Consider the following 17,419-nt stretch of genomic DNA (forward strand, 5'->3'; position numbering starts at 1 on the left):
TTTTTTCAAGTCCATAAATGGCCTATAAAGTGCAGTTCACTTCTTGGCTCCTCCCCCGGCCCGACTCAGATTTCTTTCTTGCCTACATTTAATATTAAGTGTTCTGCCCTGAAGGCTACATCGCAGTTTCGAAACACTGACTTAGAGCTTAAAAGTTATTTATAGCCTATTTAGAATGTATTTACTTGCAGAGGTAGGCTCTTCTCTTAATCTAGAGTCAAACACACAGCTCAAAGCACAAGAAATGTGTGGTAGGAAAGATAAGGCAGCACACTCGTCTATAAAGGGAAGAAAACACGCAGCATCCCGCGTCCACGTCACCCGGACAGAACTTCTCGGGGATCCACGGCTCCAAAAACTCGAGCGGCAGCGCCAACACCCTAACCCCATCACTGGTACTGAAGATTGTAAAAGCCAGCCGAAAAAAACCCCACACTAAACACACTATATGTCTGGCGGGGTCGCCAAGAACCACTGAGAAATGTTCACAAGGCAGGCCTGATACTTACGCGGGACGCCGGCCAAATCCGCGTGCGAGTAACCTGCCCCGCCGGCTCCAAAAAAGCCGGCCAACCCCCCTGTGGTTTTGTTCCCGCTTCCCCCGCCGCTCTCCATGGTGTCGCAGCAAACTGCTCGTCTGCTTCTCACCGCCGCCTCAGGCCAGGTTCGTCTGTTCTGCCGTTGCTCCCCAGAAACAGCGGGGAGACCCGCGTTCCCACCGCCTCCTTCACACGGTGACCTTCCGGGAGCCGGTACCCGCTAATCCTTATACTTCCGTTTTGCGACATTATACGTCCCGGAAAACGGAAGCGCCTAACGGCAGCCTTCCGGTGGTGGGAAAGTGAACCAAGCCAGAATCAAAGCGGCGCATTCTGAGGCAGGTGGGGGTGCCTGTGGAAGAGGGAAGGCAGGCGACTGGCTAGGGCTTGGCTCGGGAGGCCGGCGGAGCAGCAACTGCAGAGAGAGGCAGCGGCAAAGAGGGAATGGTGCCGGGAGGCGCCGAGGAGGAGGCGCAGTCCGTCCCTCTCAGGGTTAGTGAATGAGGCTCTCCGCCCGGGCCGGCCCGGGGACTCAGCGCTGCGGGTCCCAAGCATGAGTGCGGGCCCCGGCTGTGAGCCCTGCACCAAGCGACCCCGCTGGGGCGCCGCTGCAACTTCTCCGCCGGCCGCCTCGGACGCCCGGAGCTTCCCCAGCAGGCAGAGGCGCGTCCTCGATTCCAAGGACGCTCCCGTGCAGTTCAGGGTCCCACCGTCCTCGTCAGGCTGCGTCCCGGGGCGGGCGGTACCGCACAGAGGCAGCTCCACCTCGCTTGGTACGTGGGGAAATAAAGATCTTTGTCCTTCGCTTTGGCCCGAACCTTTCGGTCTCTGTCTGGGGACCCAGGGACTCCAGTCACCCCTTTCTGGTGTCTTATGTGCACCACTCTGAGGCCCTCTTGCTGAACCAATGAGGTCGCTAGTAGGGGAATGTGGCCGAATTTTCTCCTTTGGGATTGGTGGTGTGAGAAACCCTGGTGAGCAGTCACTCTCAGGGGGGAAAATGGCAGTAGACTCCACCTGTTTGCTTTCTCGGGTTTGACTGAGAAATTGCATTAGTTGTTAAGAAAGTCTAATTGTGTATGTGAAGCTCCAGCCTTTAGATGGAAAAAAGGTACAAAGAAGGTCACAACTTCTTTTGGTTCAGATTTTATATGGGGTGGTGGTGGTGCAGAGCTGTTAGTATTAGCTGGCATTGCGCTTGTTTCTGGAATACAGGATTGAACAAGTGTAACTTGGGCACTGTCTTCAGATCCTAAAATCTATCAGGAGAGATAAACAATTACAAAGTCCACAGGCTGACAGGTGAGAGACATACATCGTTATGGTAGGAGTCAGGAATCTTAATCCACTCTGTGGGATCAGAGATAATCTCCCAGAAGATGAGGTGCCTATTCTGAGGGCTAAAAAAGAATGAAGAGTTAGCTAGAAAAGAGGAAGTAAGGAAATGTTCCTGAAGTTCAACTGGTGCATACCGTCAACAGAAGAGAGTAGAGAGAGATGGAGCTGCAGAGAGGTAGGAAAGGATCAGATCATACTGGGAAATAATAGGCAGTCCTGAGGGTTTTGAACTTTACCTCTAAGGGCAGTGAGAAGCTTTTAATGCGTTTTCAGTAGGGAAGCAACTAAGTATGTGTATGCACCCACATCTTTTTTTTTTTTTAAAGGTCTCTGGCTGGTATGTAGAAAATGAAGAATGGATTGAAAGAGAGAAGTAGTACAGGCCCAAGACTAAAGGAGTTAGTCTAGGTGGGAGATAATGATGGTTTATACTTGGTTGTGTACAGTAGAGAGGGAGAGAAGTGAATGGAATCAGAGAATGGGATCTGTGGGTTTGTACCTCTTAATCTGTACTGGAAATAAAGATTTAGGGATTCTTGGCATAAACGTGATAATTGGTGCTTTGGACATAGATTCGATCATATAAAGTATATAGAGAAAATAAAGGTGACCTAGGAAAGAAACTTTAGGAACACCATCATTTAAGAGTAGACTGAAGAGAAGCAGCCAGAAGAGTAGAGTGAACGCCTGACTTTTGTTGTGTCATGCAGGAAAGAACATTTCAAAAAGGATGCAGTTGTCAACAGTGTAGAAGGCTAGCCAGAGGTCCGTCTTTGGGTGACTGGTGTAAACTTAGTTCTCTCAGGACTTAGAGGCAGTGGGGAGTAGATCTCAACTATAAATTGAAGGATGAGCAGGATTTTCTGTATAGATCAAGGAGAGAAAGAAATACTCAGAGGGAATGGTATGTGCAAAGGTGGTAGGACTGGAGCATAAAATGACAGGAGTGACAGGACTTAAGGCCAGGAAGAAGGACAGAACTTACTATGGACAAATTCTAGTGCCATTTCAAGGAATTTGGACTTTATTCTCTAGTTAGTAGGAAGCCACTGAAAGCTTTTAAAGAGAGAGATAACATTTGCTTAATATTTTGGAAAAGATGGTTTAGTGGCCTTTGCACTTCTCTACCTATAGTCCACTGTATAAATTCAGCCACTACACAGAGTTAGAAATCTTTGAACTGGGTAAATATGCCATATTTATTGCAAACATGTTTCGTGAAATAATGCCTATTATGTAGGACGCATTCTCACGTTGTTTGTATTTCACTATAAAAAGTTAGTCCTTTAAATATTACTCAGCCATCAGAAAGAATGAAATCTTTTCTTTTGCAATGCTGTCAGATGGAGCTAGAGTGTATTATAAGAGAAAGACAAATGCCATATGATTCCACTCATAAGTGGAAGAAACAAAACATGAACCTAAAGGGTAAGGAGTAAAAAAGGCAGGGGAGGCAAATCATAAGAGACTTTTTGAAAAGATTTTATCTGCTTATTTGAGAGCATGAGCAGGGATTGTGGGTGCTGAGGGAGAGGGAGAGGCAAACTCCCCCCTGATCAGGGAGCCAGACATGGGGCTCAGTCCCGGCAATCTGGGATCATGACCTGAGTGGAAGGCAGACGCATAACTAACGGAGCCACCCAGGCGTCCCAGAAGACTCTCAGAGAACAAACTGAGGGTTGTTGGAGGGGAGCTGGGTGGGGAATGGTCTAAATGGGTGTTGAGTACTAAGGAGGGCACTTGTTGGGATGAGCACTGGGTGTTATATGTAAGTGATAAATCACGAAACTCTACTCCTGAAGCCAATATTACACTATATGTTTAACTAACTAGAATTTAAATAAAGACTTTTTAAAAAAGTTAGTCCTTTATGTTAACACTGGTATAGAGATAGCCAAGACTAGACAAGGAGATCAGTTGCAGGAAGTAAATGCAGTTGTCCAAAAAGTACCTATTCTTTTGTTATTGGTGCTGTTTTGAAGATGGAGAGGAAGGAATGGATTTAAGATTTAGGCTGTAGATTTCAGAGAACTTAGTGAAGGAGAGTGGAAGAGAGGGACGAATGAGAGTCACCTCCAAGTACAGTATCTGACTTCTGCGAGAAGCTAATTTGTAGACCTATTAACTTTATTTGCATATAAAGGTGGAAGAGTTCATTGCTACTGGAGGAGGGCAGTTGGATCTTATTTTCTGCAGATTTCTGCAGAAGAGGAACCAAGTTAATACTTGGGCTGTACTTCATATGTGTAAATATTTTTGTATACTGGGCACAGCACAGGACACAAATTAACAAAATGTGCAAAGTCCAAACAAAAACTGTTGTTTCAAATTTGAAATTCTTTTAGGAACTTGGTATTAAAACTTTTAGTATATAGTTTTCTTAGGAGAATAGGTGAGAAAAGGAAATGGATATTCATTCAACATCTTTAAATATGGTATTATTTACCTCCCTGGGCATATTATATTAGTTGAAATCTGCAGATCTGCATATAGGCAGAACTCAGTGCTACTCTTTTCTGCCTTTTATAACTACCTGGAGTTTGTCTCCCTGCTCCAGGCATGGTCTAAGTGTAGATCAGTGGGGGCGATGGTGGTAGCAGTTGGTAAGGGGGCAAGTAACTGGACCCAGCTTGTCCCCCTTTCTCCATGTCTTTCCTTCAGCCTTAGTGCTGTCAAAAGCATCTTCTGACCTCTTTCCTCATCTCAAAACTCCACTGTCCATTACTTTGGTCTCACCATACCCCTCCTTCTCATACTTTATCCTGCTCCTACTGGAAGAAGGGGACTTTTTGTGGAGGTGGGTTGTTCCTTTGAAATGCAGGTTAGTTTCAAAGCTGTGTCTTCCGCCTGTGTTGGTGGCAGGAAGTAATTGATTTGCTCAGTGAACTTTGAAATAAATACACTGGTCACTGAGTGATGTTACTAAGGAGATTAAGTGTAAATGGTGTGAAATTAGAATAGAGTTGGAGAACTGCTGATTTCATTGAAAAAGAGATTGGGTGGGAGTGTTGCAAGAGAAGACATTTGTTGAATTTCTGCTTTGTGAGACTAGACACTTATTATTTTCTCTCATTAATCTACATAAACCTTTAGGTAGATATTTACTGCTAACCCCGTATTATAGTTGAGGAAATAATAGAAGCTCAAAGAAGTGAAGTGAAGTACTAGTAAGTGAGCAAGGATCTCAGTCCAAGATCTTGTTTGACTCCAGATCTTGTATCTTTTTCATCACCTACCACTGCCCTCCTTTTTGTTTGCTGTGATTATTCCTAGTAAAAAGACAGAAGTTACCAGATAATGTGGAAAGCATAATTTTATCCTCAATTCAGGAATTAAGGGGTAAAATTCTGAAGCAGTCCTGTGGCATGTTGCAAAAGAAACCTTTGAAAGCCAAGAAGTAGTGGCAATGGAAAGAAGTAGGCCTCTCAGAAGGACTGAGGAGTATCTTATTATCAGGAAATACTGGTTCCGCAGCTCCTGCTCCTCCTTTATCCTTTTCACAGGCTTCAGGAATTATAGTAGGAAACTTGAAGCTGAAGAGAGGACACGTTCTCAGTGTCAGACCTGCAGGAAAACACTTCATAGTTTTTTTTTTTTTTTAAAGCTTTTATTTATTAATTTGACAGAGAGAAATCACAAGTAGACGGAGAGGCAGCCAGAGAGAGAGAGATAGGGAAGCAGGCTCCCTGCTGAGCAGAGAGCCGGATGTGGGACTCGATCCCAGGACCCTGAGATCATGACCTGAGCCGAAGGCAGCGGCTTAACCCACTGAGCCACCCAGGCGCCCCACTTCATAGTTTTTTATGAAATAATGTTGGATGCAGTCTTTCAATTCTGTAGACTTGCCCTCATAGTGCTAGGCATACCATTTAATCCTTATATTTATGGAGAAAAGTGTTTTAAACTCCACACTGGCACAAAACGTGAATTTTAGGCTCCTTGCTAGTTTGTAATTTGAGGATTTTCTACACTTGTGTTTGATGTAATGAAATTAAATGGATGAAAAAAAATGAAACTACAGAAGAAGTCTTGGAATCAAGTGGTTCATCCTTTTCTGATTGAAGCTATTTTTTTTCTTGAAGCCTGATTTTCTGTAGAAGTACTAACTTAGTAAATTCATGGAAATGTGGTGTTTAATAAGAAAATCGAATATAATTACTTTGTTGTGATAGAAACTATTTTTAAAATGCTAATCAAAGATTTTTACTGGTTGGAATGTTAGTATTTTTTGTAAGGCATGTAAGGAATGAATTATATGGGACTCAAATACAGTGATAAAGCTGTTGATTTTCATGTGTTTGGGACAGCATCTGTTATGAGACTTGTTATGCTCATGTTATAGTGTTTGAGGAGAGACATAAGCAAATAAGAATGAGTCTGTGTCTTAAGGGGCTCAGATTCTTACATTGCAGTTTGGGGAATAGTTGAGAATATTTATCATCTTATACTTTCTTATACTAAGGTATTATATACATTTAATCCATAGGCAATGCAGTTAATTTTGAAAGCATGCTTATTTTTAATGCTTATGTAAATTGTGGTTTGCATTTATTTATGTTGTATCTTCCTCTACTGAGCCATAAATTCTACTTTGCTATTGTCTGCTGGTCATTTCTATCTGTTTATTTCTGGCATCTCAATTTTAGTATGTTCACAATTGATGTAATCATATTTTCCCCAAAATCCAGTTGTCTTTTTTTTTTCTTTTTTTAAATTAAAGGGGCAGGGATATAGACTGCACGCCTTACAGGGAAGAGTGGCAAAGCCCTCCCCCCTTTTTTTTAGAGAGAGTGCACAAGCAGGGGGCAGGGGGGCAGCAGGCAGAGGGAGAAGCAAAGCTCCCCACTGAGTAAGGAGCAGGACTCCATCGCAGGACCTTGGGATCATGACCTGAGCCAAAAGCAGACGCTTAAATTGATTGAGCCACCCAGGAGTCCTGGAGAAGCAGACTTCCTGCTGAGCAGGGAGCCCCACATGAGGCTTGATCCCAGGACCCTGGGATCATGACCTGAGCCAAAGACAAATGCTCAACTGACTGAGCCACCCAGGTGTCCCTCCAGTTGTCTTATAGTCTACATTTTAACTTAATGCTGTAACCATCTTTCAAGTCTATAAGACTTAAAGCTTAGTATCACTTTTAACTTAAATCATTGTGAAATCTGTGATGATTCATTTCTCAACTTTTATTCTCTCTTCTCACAATGACTAGTTTTGGTTCTTCGCCATTAGTTCTCCAACCTAGCTAATGATCATCAGAGTCACTTTTTGAAAAAAAATACAGAGTCCAGCTTCCCTCCTGACTCCATCATCATACAAAGAGTGATTCAGTAGGTCTGGGGCCTGGTCCCAGGATCCATTAATTACCAGTCCCTGATGATTCAGAAGGTTTGGGAGCTACTGACCTAGACCAATAGCTTCATTTCTACCAATAGGCTCTTCCTTCTGGCCCCTTTAGATTTGCCCTCAAGGATATGTTTCGTGCATGACTGGGCACCTCCGAGATTTGAGTTTCGAAATTATAGCTCTGAGTATATGCTTTTTTTAAAAAAAAATAAAGGATTTTATTTATTTATTTGACAGAGAGGGTGAAAGAGCACGAGCAGGGGGAACAGTAGAGGGAGAAGCAGGCTCCCTGCTGAGCAGGGAGGCTGGCAGGACCCTGGGTCAGGACCGAAGTTGAAGACCGACAGTTAACCATCTGGGCTACCCAGGTGCCCCCATTTGTATCTGTTTTTGTGGGTCATTTAGGAACCTCTCTGATATGGTCCTAGTTGACTTTCCAGTCATATTTTCTGTTGCTTTCTTTTTACGTTCTTTATATTTCCCTGGCATTGGTGCCTTTGCTTATGATTTTCCCTTTATGCGAGTATACGTTTATTCTTCAAGGAACAATTCAAGCCCTACTTATCAAATTGTCCCATTTACTCCAGTTCCCTAAAGTAGTTTCTTTGGTGGCCAGAAGCCACCAGAAGTGCACCTTAATTCTTTATCAGGATCTCTTTTAATACTAAAGGTAGTTAAGAACCAACATTTACTGAGCATGTACCAGATTGTGCCTTAAACTTAACACCTTGCATGTGTTATTTAATTTAAACCTCAGGGGAAATACTATTAATTTGCAATTTTACAAATGAAAAATCAGAGACAGAAAAATGATCCCTCACAAAGACACATAAGGAATCCAATGGGAGTACTAGGATTTGAATCCAGGTGATTTGATTTCAGAGCCTGTACTCTCATTCATTAGGCCCTCCCAGCTCTTTCATAAGCCTTTCTTTCTGCTCAAAGCCAAATGCACTTATATTTATATTTCTGTCTTATCTCCCATTGCTTGAGTGTGAAAGGAATGATTAATCTCTGTTTAAATCACAGAACCTAGCACAGTGCCTTACATGTATAAATGGCGCCATAGGTATTTTATCTTTTTGGTGTGTGTCTTTTCTTTTTTTTACAGTTTTCAAACAAAAGACTATTACCAGTTGGATGGACACTAAAGGAAACAAGACAACTGAATCAGAAAGGTATAGAAACATGCCTATATAGAAGAATATGTGACATGATATATGAATGTTTTATCTTGGTTCATGTCACTTTCTCCTTGCTTTCCCATTTTTTTATATGTTTATTTATTTACTTTTTCACTTACAAATACTAATTTTTAGAGTCCTTCATGTGCTAGGGTCTATACTTGACATACAGAGATGAAAAAGGAGTGTAGTCTGTGTGTTTAAGATATAGTACACTGGTGGCAGTTGCAAAAACACATGATTATTACATAGTGTGATAAATAGAACAGAAAGGTATAAACAGAGAACAGTGGTGGTTAGCATATAGAACCAAGAATTAGCTTTATCTTTGCAGGAAGGCCTGCCAGGAGGGGAGTGAAGTTTAACATTTAAAGGAACGGCAGGTATTTCCCAGGCATAGAGTTGGGGAAAGGGCGCTTTAGGCATATGTGCAGTCATGGAGTCATGAAAGAGCACGCTCTGTGTTTAGGATATCACCAGTAATTTAATTACTGCTGTGACACGGGGAGTGTGGTTGGATAAGTGATTTTTTATACCATAAATTCTTTTTATTGTATCGTAATTTCTGTTGTCTCATTAGTTCTTTTTATTCTGTTGTAGTTTGCATAGTAAAGAAAACAACAATACAAGAGTAGAATCCATGATGAGTTCTGTACAAAAAGATAACTTTTACCAACATAATGTGGAAAAATTAGAAAATGTTTCTCAGCTAAGTCTTGATAAATCACCTGTTGAGAAAAGTACACAATATTTGAATCAGCATCAGACTGCAGCTATGTGTAAGTGGCAAAATGAAGGGAAGCATACAGAGAGGCTTTTAGAAAGTGAACCTTCGTCAGTAACTCTGGTACCAGAGCGATTCAGTAATGCTAACGTTGATCAGTCATCCCGAAATGATGATCACAGTGACACAGATAGTGAGGGAAGTAGAGATAACCAACAATTTTTGACACCTGTAAAGTTAACAAATAAAAAGCAGACCACAGAAGGTGAACAGGCCAGAGAAGCCAGAAGCCACCAGAAGTGCAGCAAGTCTTGCCGTCCTGGAGAAGACTGTGCGGGTTGTCAGCAGGAAGAGGTAGATGTGGTGCCAGAGAGTCCCTTGTCAGATGTCGGCTCTGAGGATGTTGGTACTGAACTGAAAAATGCCAACAAACTGAGTAGACAAGAGAGTAGTTTAGGAAATTCTCCTCCCTTTGAGAAAGAAAGTGAACCTGAGTCACCAATGGACGTGGATAATTCCAAAAATAGTTGTCAGGACTCAGAAGCAGATGAAGAGACAAGTCCAGGTTTTGATGAACAAGAAGATAGCAATTCCTCCCAAACAGCAAGTAAACTTTCAAGGTTCCAAGCAAGAGAAGCCAACACTGAATTGAGGAAACGGTCCTCTTCTAAAGAAGGTGAAATTCGATTACATTTTCAATTTGAAGGAGGAGAGACTCGGAGTGGAATGAATGATTTAAATGCCAGACCACCTGGAAGCAATTCTGGCCTGAATGTAGAATGTAGAAATTCAAAGCAACATGGGAAAAAGGATTCTAAAATCACAGATCATTTCATGAGAATGCCCAAAGCAGAGGACAAAAGGTAATTTTTTTCAACAAGACTGTCTCCAATAGTGTAATACCTTTTATAATTTTGCAAGGGGGTTTAACAAAGTTATGGTTTACACTAAAGCGAAGAAATAGTTGTGTTTCCTGTTAATTACTTATGGCAAATTTAAACCTAGATTCAAAAAGACCAAAACAGATAACCAGAAGCAAATGAATATTATTAATGGGAATTTTTTGGTTTCATGATTTTCCTTCTGGAATTTATGGGGATTATCAGAATATAAAAATACTAGGTTGATAGTAGCTTCTGTTTATGTATCAATTTTTCTAAGTTTTTGTATACTACATTTTCTCTAATGCTCTAATGGGTAGGCAGGCGATATTGTACTCACTTCGCTAATGAGAAAACTGAAATTTGAATTAGAGAATTCACTGAAATTTTAACTTGTGGGTGGTAATGCTGGAACTTAAATCAGTCTGTCTGATTATAAAGCTTACAGTTATCCCATATGGAATCTTCAAGCTTGCTCTCCATAATTTCTGTGATATTTTCTGTCACATGTGCCACAGTAAGTTCACTTTGTTGAAAATTATTCTAGAAACCTGAGAAGTAGCTGATGCTATAAACCATGACTCATTTGGCAGTGTGCATATTCTTACCTGGTCTTTTTTGGGAAGGTGATTTCCTCTGTTTAGAAATTCTTAACACAGACTTGAAAATAAGCTCTTCAGTTTTACTCTAAGGTTTATAATTTTTTCTTTTGATTGTAAGTACCTAGGGGAGAGAGCAAGCCTGGCACACTTTTTTTAAAAAAAGATTTTATTTATTTATGTGAGAGAGAGTGTGTGTGCACTCAAGCTAGAGTCGGGGACAGGCACAGGGGGAGGAATAAACAGACTCCCTGCTGAGCAGGGAGCCCAACGCAGGGCTTAGTCCTAGATCCTGGGATTATGACCTCAACTGAAGACAGACGACTGACTGAGCCACCCAGGCACCCCTTGGCATGTTTTAAACAATAACATTCTGGGTAAGTTTTGTACTTGTTTATCCAACAAAAACTAGCAGTGAGTGATTGTGACTGAATACATTTGTTTTGACCTTAGAAAAGAACAGTGTGAAATCAAGCATCAAAGAACAGAAAGGAAGATACCTAAATACATTCCACCTCACCTTTCTCCAGATAAGAAATGGCTTGGAACTCCTATTGAGGAGATGAGAAGACTGCCTAGATGTGGGATCCGGCTGCCTCTCTTGAGACCATCTGCTAATCACACAGTAACTATTCGGGTAGGTATTACTTCTTACCGAAAAAGAGAGGAGACTCTTAAATCTTGATTTATTATGGTACTTACTAATGTGAAAAAGAGACCAAGTCATAGAAACTGCTTCTCTTTTCTGGATATATAAAATACTAAGAAGTCTGTAGAGAGATATAATGATAGCTCATTGATAATAGTACTTAATACACACATAAGATTAATCATTTTCAGCTGATAAGGAAATTGACTTTCTCAGTTTTCTTTTGGGAGAGGGAGAAGCAGGCTCCCTGCTGAGCAAGGAGCTTGATGTGGTACTCTATCCCAGGATCCTGGGATCATGACTTAAACTGAAGGCAGACAGACACTTAACCAACTAAGCCACCCAGGCGCCCCACCACAGTCCAATTTTTAAAATTTTATTTTATTTTATTTTGTTTGATTATTTTAGATTATACTGATTTATGAGAGAGAGAGAGAGCATGAATAAGGGAGACAGGGAGAGGAGGCTCCCCACTGAGCAGGGAGTCCAATGCAGGGCTAGATCCCATTGGGATCATTACCTGAGCCAAAGGCACATCCTTAACTGACTGAGCCATCCACGTGCCCCAAGATTTCGTTTTTTTAAAGTAATCTCTACACTCAACATGGGGCTTGAACTCATGACCAAGATCAAGAGTCTTGTGCTCCACTGACTGAAATAGCCAGGTACCCCTCTTAATCCAATTTTAGATTTCTGTCACTCATTGGGTAGTTTTAGAATTTTTTTGTCTCTGTATTAGATTTCACAGGAACTACTTTAAAAAAAATCCCTTTTATTATATAGCTTAGTCTGGGGTTGATTAGATATTTTGAAGTATAGAATTTATCATGGTTAGAGGTAGAAGCAACATTGAATGAGGTAGGGTTTGAGCTGAGCTCTAAAAGATGAGCACAGGAGTGCCTGGATGGTTGAGTAGGTTAAGCATCTGACTCTTGATTTTGTCTTAAGTCATGATCTCAGGGTCATGGTATGGAGCCCTGCATTGGGCTCTGTGCTTAGTATGGAGTCTGCTTGAGATTCTCTCTCTTCCTCCCCACATCCATGCTCACTCATTCTTTCTCAAATAAATAACTAAATCTTTAAAAAAAAAAAAAGAGGCAGAAATTTCTGATGGAGAATTAATAAGAGAATTCCAAGACACATACATAATCCTTAGAAGAAGAGGCTTTGTAGTTGAAAAACTATTTGCTTTAGACATGGAAAATAATTACTAGAGCTTAGAATTTGGATGGAAGATGGTGGAAGACAAGTCTTGAAAAGTGGATTAGGTCCATATTATAAAGGGCTTTAGGTATCAGGAATTGGACTTGAGTCTGTAGGTATTGGAAATTGTTAAAATGTCTGTCCATACAATAGTTATGCTAAAGCAGGATTAATCAGACAGTTGTGTGGAAGGAAGGTCGAAGTGAGATACATTGAAAACAGAATTGTAATGTAAGAGCTCAGATAAGAGATGAAAAATACGCAAACAATAATTATCAAATTGTGTTGCATGGAAGTGGATCATGGTTTCTTAGGAAATTTGACTCATCTGTTACTTCTAAAGTATATTTTTAACTGTGAAAAGCCTGTAATAAAGGAACTAACATACTCAAATATGAAAATGCTTAATATATTTTACTCAGCAGATTTTACCAAGAGAACTCATTTTAGTGCAGACCATACCATTGATGTTCCCTTATCACTGCTGTTTAACTGAAGATTTTCCTTAAGCCTCAGAGTAACAGTTTGAAAACCTTACTGTCCATCGATAGATGAATGGACAAAGAAGAAGTGGTATATATACACAATGCAATATTACTCAGCCCTCAAAAAGAATGAAATCTTCCCATTCACAATGATGTGGGTGGAACTCGAAGGTATTATGCTAAGCAAAATAAGTCAGTCAGAGGGACAAATGCCATATGATTTCACTCATGTGGAATTTAAGAAACAAAACAGTTGAATATGAGGGAAGGAAAAATAAAATAAGATGAAAATCGAGAGGGAGGCAAATCATAAGAGATGCTAAACTCTAGGAAATAGAATTGGGGGAGGGTTGGGGGAAGGGGTAATTGGGTGATGGGTATTAAGGAGGATGTAGTGAGCGCTGGGTATTATATGCAGCTGATGAATCATTAGACTCCGCCTCTGAAACTATAAAAACAAAAACATCATTTGCAATTATTTAGGCATAGCAGTAGGATTTTCTTAATACTGTGTAAGAGATATAAATGTAAATTAAGTAGAAGGTTGATACAAGCTTTAGCTGTCATCCCTAATTTTGTATTTTGTATTTCCTTGTCATTTATTGATGTTGGAACAAGTAAAGGTTACTGTAAAAATTATATTTATAAAAATAGTTTTATTTTGTTTATATCTGATTTCATATGAGATTACTTAGGTGAAGAAAGGGATATGGTATTTAAAAGAATTTGCAAATCACTGAGATAGGGTAATGTGGAAATAAAAAGAGCATGTAGATGGTTGCTTTGTTTTGGGGTAAAATTGATAGGATGTGGAGAATATTCTTAAATACAGGGTGGTAAGGGAAAAGGAGGCACTGATAATGAAGGGAGAAATAAGAAAAGGCTGGATGACTGAGAAAATGTTAATGGTTAGGATTCGGAGAGAAGATTAATTGGGGAGAGAAGTGGTATTTTGAGTTAACTGCCTTTCTTTGTCTCCGTGTCTGTAAGTAAAACCGGAAGCATCCTATACCATCATTACTTAATCTCTGAAATTACTGTTTACTTATTTTTAGATATAACCTGTGAATTTTAAGTCTTTTATTAAAAGATCTTTCTCTTATTACAAGAGTAATGCAGGGTCATTGTAAACAAACAAAAGGCAGCTATTATATGAAAGTATGTAGCTCAAAACCCATGTCTTTCTTAGTCCTATTTCCAGAGTTTAGCAGTTTGGTGTATTTTCTTCTAGATTCCTTTTTATGAATACAATAATATATACATGTAGTTAATAATTATTGGATAAACCTAGTTACATTTCTAAGATGCCACATATTAATAGTTACACATTTTAGAGTAATAAAATAAAGCTGATACTGTTAGAAATGTAGTGCAGGGACATGTTATTTGGTGTTTGTTTATCTTTAAAGACATGATAAAAACATGTAGAACCACATTCAGATACAAACACACAAAGCCTACTTTTATATATATCATGTGTTCCCATGTGTGTGAACCTGGACTGGTACCTGTTCTGTCACCTCTGATCACATGGAATATTTTTACAAAATCACCTTTGGGGCCTCCAGCTGAGGTTGAAAACACTTTTAGCATAGTTGTTGACTCTTGACTCTTCTTTCTTCCTCAAAATATTCTTGTCCCTTGGCTTCTATGATAGCATATAATCCTAGTTTTCTTCCTACCTCCTTAGCCATGTCTTATGTTCCTTTAGTTTTTCTGGCATATGTGGCCATTAAATCTTGTTAGAGTTTCTCAAGGCTTTTCCATAGGTCCTGTTTTTTTCTCACTTTCTTTCTATGGGTGGTCTCTTCCACAATGAGGGTTTTAACAGCCACCTGTATAGATGGCCTACAACTTTATTTCTCTGGAGTTGCAGACATTCTTTTTCCTTTTTCTTTTCTTTCTTTCTTTTTTTTTTTTTTTCCTTTTCTGGGACTGGGGGGGCAGAGGGAGAGAGAGAATCCTAGACAGTCTCCACACCCAGAGCAGAGTCTGACTCAGGGCTTGATCTTAAAGCCCTGAGATCATGACATGAGCTGAAATCAGGAATTGGATGCTTGACTGACTGAGCCACCCAGGTGCTTCTTGAGTTACAGACTTTTTATGAGCTGTGTATTGGACAGTCTTCCTTTCCATAAGCTATTCCCTTTTTGAGGAACGAGCTTCATGTCTTCCTTTTCATAGTGAACTTTATTCTTTTTTTTTAAAAAGATTTTATTTATTTATTTGACAGAGAGAGATCACAGTAGACAGAGAGGCAGGCAGAGAGAGAGAGAGGGAAGCAGGCTCCCTGCTGAGCAGGGAGCCCTATGCGGGACTCGATCCCAGGACCCTGAGATCATGACCCGAGCCGAAGGCAGTGGCCCAACCCACTGAGCCACCCAGGTGCCCCCATAGTGAACTTTATTCTTAAGAGTTCAGCTCAATTGCCACTTCCTCAAGGAAGCCTTCTCTAAGCTCACCAGGTGAGTTGGAATTGTCTAGAGTAGGTTCTCATAAAACCATGAAGCTCTCATTCATAACATATTACGGTTCAAATTTTACATTTATGTGATTGTTTATTTGCAGTGAAGAACTAATTCGTGCTACAGCATGGATGAACCTTAAAAACATTACATTTAAAAAGAGACCAGACACAAAAGGCCACATACTGTATGATTCCATTTATAGGAAATCTCCAGAATAGGCAAAATGTAAACCTTTCATGTTTCAAATATTCTTTTCCTCAAACATTTGTTTAATGCTTATTATAAGTAGCATATGTGTATGTGTACACATACATATGTATTTGCATATATATGTATCTATGTACACATACAAAAACGTATAAACCAGGCTCTGTCATAAATCTTTAGAGTCCACAGTTAATATGGTTACTATTCTCAAGAAATTTAGAGTCCGGTGGGGGAAGGAAAAACAGATGTTTTCTGGTGTGATAATGATCTATTAAAACAAGAGGGAAGAAACTAATTGACCTTAAGTTTTTGAAGATTTCTTAGAGGAAATGAAATTTGAATTGCGTGTTGAAGTTCAGAATAGATGTTTAACCAGGTAGTGTGAGTAAGAGGATGTTAAAAATTGAGAACATCATTTGTATCACTATAGGTAGAGGGGAGCCATTATAAGATTAGGAGCCTGAGAATACTTTAGAAAGATTGAGTTTGTTCTCAAGTAAGGGGTTTATGGAGGGTGAATATCTGGGGGCAGTGGGAGTTAGGGGAGGGATAGAAGGGAAGCAATAATGAGGAACAAGGGCCTAGATGGGATGGAGATGGAATGAGCAAACATGATGAGTTGGAAACTGATCAACTGGAAATAAGGAGCAGGAACAGCTGGAGAGGACTTCTGAGATTTCTTACTGAGGAGCTGGTCTGCATTTTATAGCATTTGCTTTGGCTGCTTTCTTTGGATTATTTTGTAGAAGGTATGCCTCGTTTCGATGCACTTATAGTTTCCTTGTTTCCCTCTTTTTCAGGTAGACCTTTTGCGAGCAGGAGAAGTTCCTAAACCTTTCCCAACACATTTTAAAGATTTGTGGGACAACAAGCATGTTAAGATGCCTTGTTCAGAACAAAACTTGTACCCTGTGGAAGATGAAGTAAGCACAAAACAGATGTTCTTTTATTCTCTGAAAGACAGTTTTGTATGTGCTTATTTGACTTCTGATTCTTTGACCTAAAAGAACTTAGAATAATTTCATTTATTTCTTTTCCTTAAAGAATGGTGAGCGAACTGCAGGGAGCCGGTGGGAGCTCATTCAGACTGCACTTCTCAACAAATTCACAAGACCCCAAAACCTGAAGGTAGTTGCTTTTGCTATTGTTCTTAGAGATAGGTCTTGTGTCTCCCTCAAAGACATTTTTTGATCTTTGATAGACTCTTAAAGGGGAAAGAAGAGTCAAGAGTCAACAACTATGGTAAAAGTATTTTCAGCCTTAGCTGGAGGCCCCAAAGGTGATTTTGTAAAAATATTCCATGTGATCAGAGGTGACAGAGGTAACAGCCTGTTTGTTTGCAAATTGCTTAGTTCTTGAGGAACTATCTTAAGAGACATTTTGGGTTTCCACTCCATCACTAGTAAATGAGTAGAAGAATCTAGAGTTGTAAATGACTTGCCTGGAGACACACAGAATAATTTGGAGAACCAGAAATAAGACCTTTGTTTCTTGATTCCCCATCCAGTTTCCTTCAGACAAAGCTTCTCTTTTATTTTTGAAAATTATCATGTTTCTGAAATGTCCTTAAAAATAAGTCAGGAAAGAATTATGACTTTAACAATATTTGCCAAAAGGGAAATATCATTTCCTAATGATTAAAGTACACATTAAACATTCTCTTTTGTATTGCTGTTAGTATAGCCTTCTAGCAATCTAATTATTTATTAATTTTACATTTTGGCAATAATTTAGTTTTTGATTTTTTTAAATATTTCACTTAAGACTGTAAGAGCAACGATTAGATTCTTTTTCTAATA

General features: G+C 39.9%; 2 protein-coding genes across 6 annotated transcripts in view; one reads left to right on the plus strand and one right to left on the minus strand.

The window, feature by feature from the left end:
* Positions 1-772, minus strand: part of LOC101681864 (mitochondrial import inner membrane translocase subunit Tim23) — a 30,875-nt gene extending 30,103 nt beyond the window's left edge. The window contains exon 1 of the mRNA XM_004765868.3: positions 510-772. Coding sequence (XP_004765925.1) covers positions 510-615 — 106 coding nt within the window. The 5' untranslated portion in view covers positions 616-772. The remainder of the gene's footprint in view (positions 1-509) is intronic.
* Positions 773-807: 35 nt separating this feature from the next.
* PARG (poly(ADP-ribose) glycohydrolase) overlaps positions 808-17,419 on the plus strand; it is a 122,583-nt gene continuing 105,971 nt past the window's right edge. The window contains exons 1-6 of one of the 5 annotated variants that reach the window (XM_004765864.3): positions 808-881; positions 8,332-8,398; positions 9,005-9,991; positions 11,062-11,245; positions 16,421-16,543; positions 16,665-16,748. In XM_004765864.3, the coding sequence (XP_004765921.1) occupies positions 8,361-8,398; positions 9,005-9,991; positions 11,062-11,245; positions 16,421-16,543; positions 16,665-16,748 (1,416 nt within the window). In that variant the 5' untranslated portion in view covers positions 808-881; positions 8,332-8,360. Of the gene's footprint in view, positions 1,313-8,331; positions 8,399-9,004; positions 9,992-11,061; positions 11,246-16,420; positions 16,544-16,664; positions 16,749-17,419 lie in introns of those variants that run through there. The other 4 variants (XM_004765861.3, XM_004765862.3, XM_004765863.3 and 1 more) reach the window with 4 other exon arrangements.

Source organism: Mustela putorius, unplaced genomic scaffold (assembly GCF_011764305.1).
Source record: "Mustela putorius furo isolate JIRA1106 unplaced genomic scaffold, ASM1176430v1.1 tig00003909_pilon_pilon_pilon, whole genome shotgun sequence".
In the NCBI taxonomy this organism is placed as follows: Eukaryota; Metazoa; Chordata; class Mammalia; order Carnivora; family Mustelidae; genus Mustela; species Mustela putorius.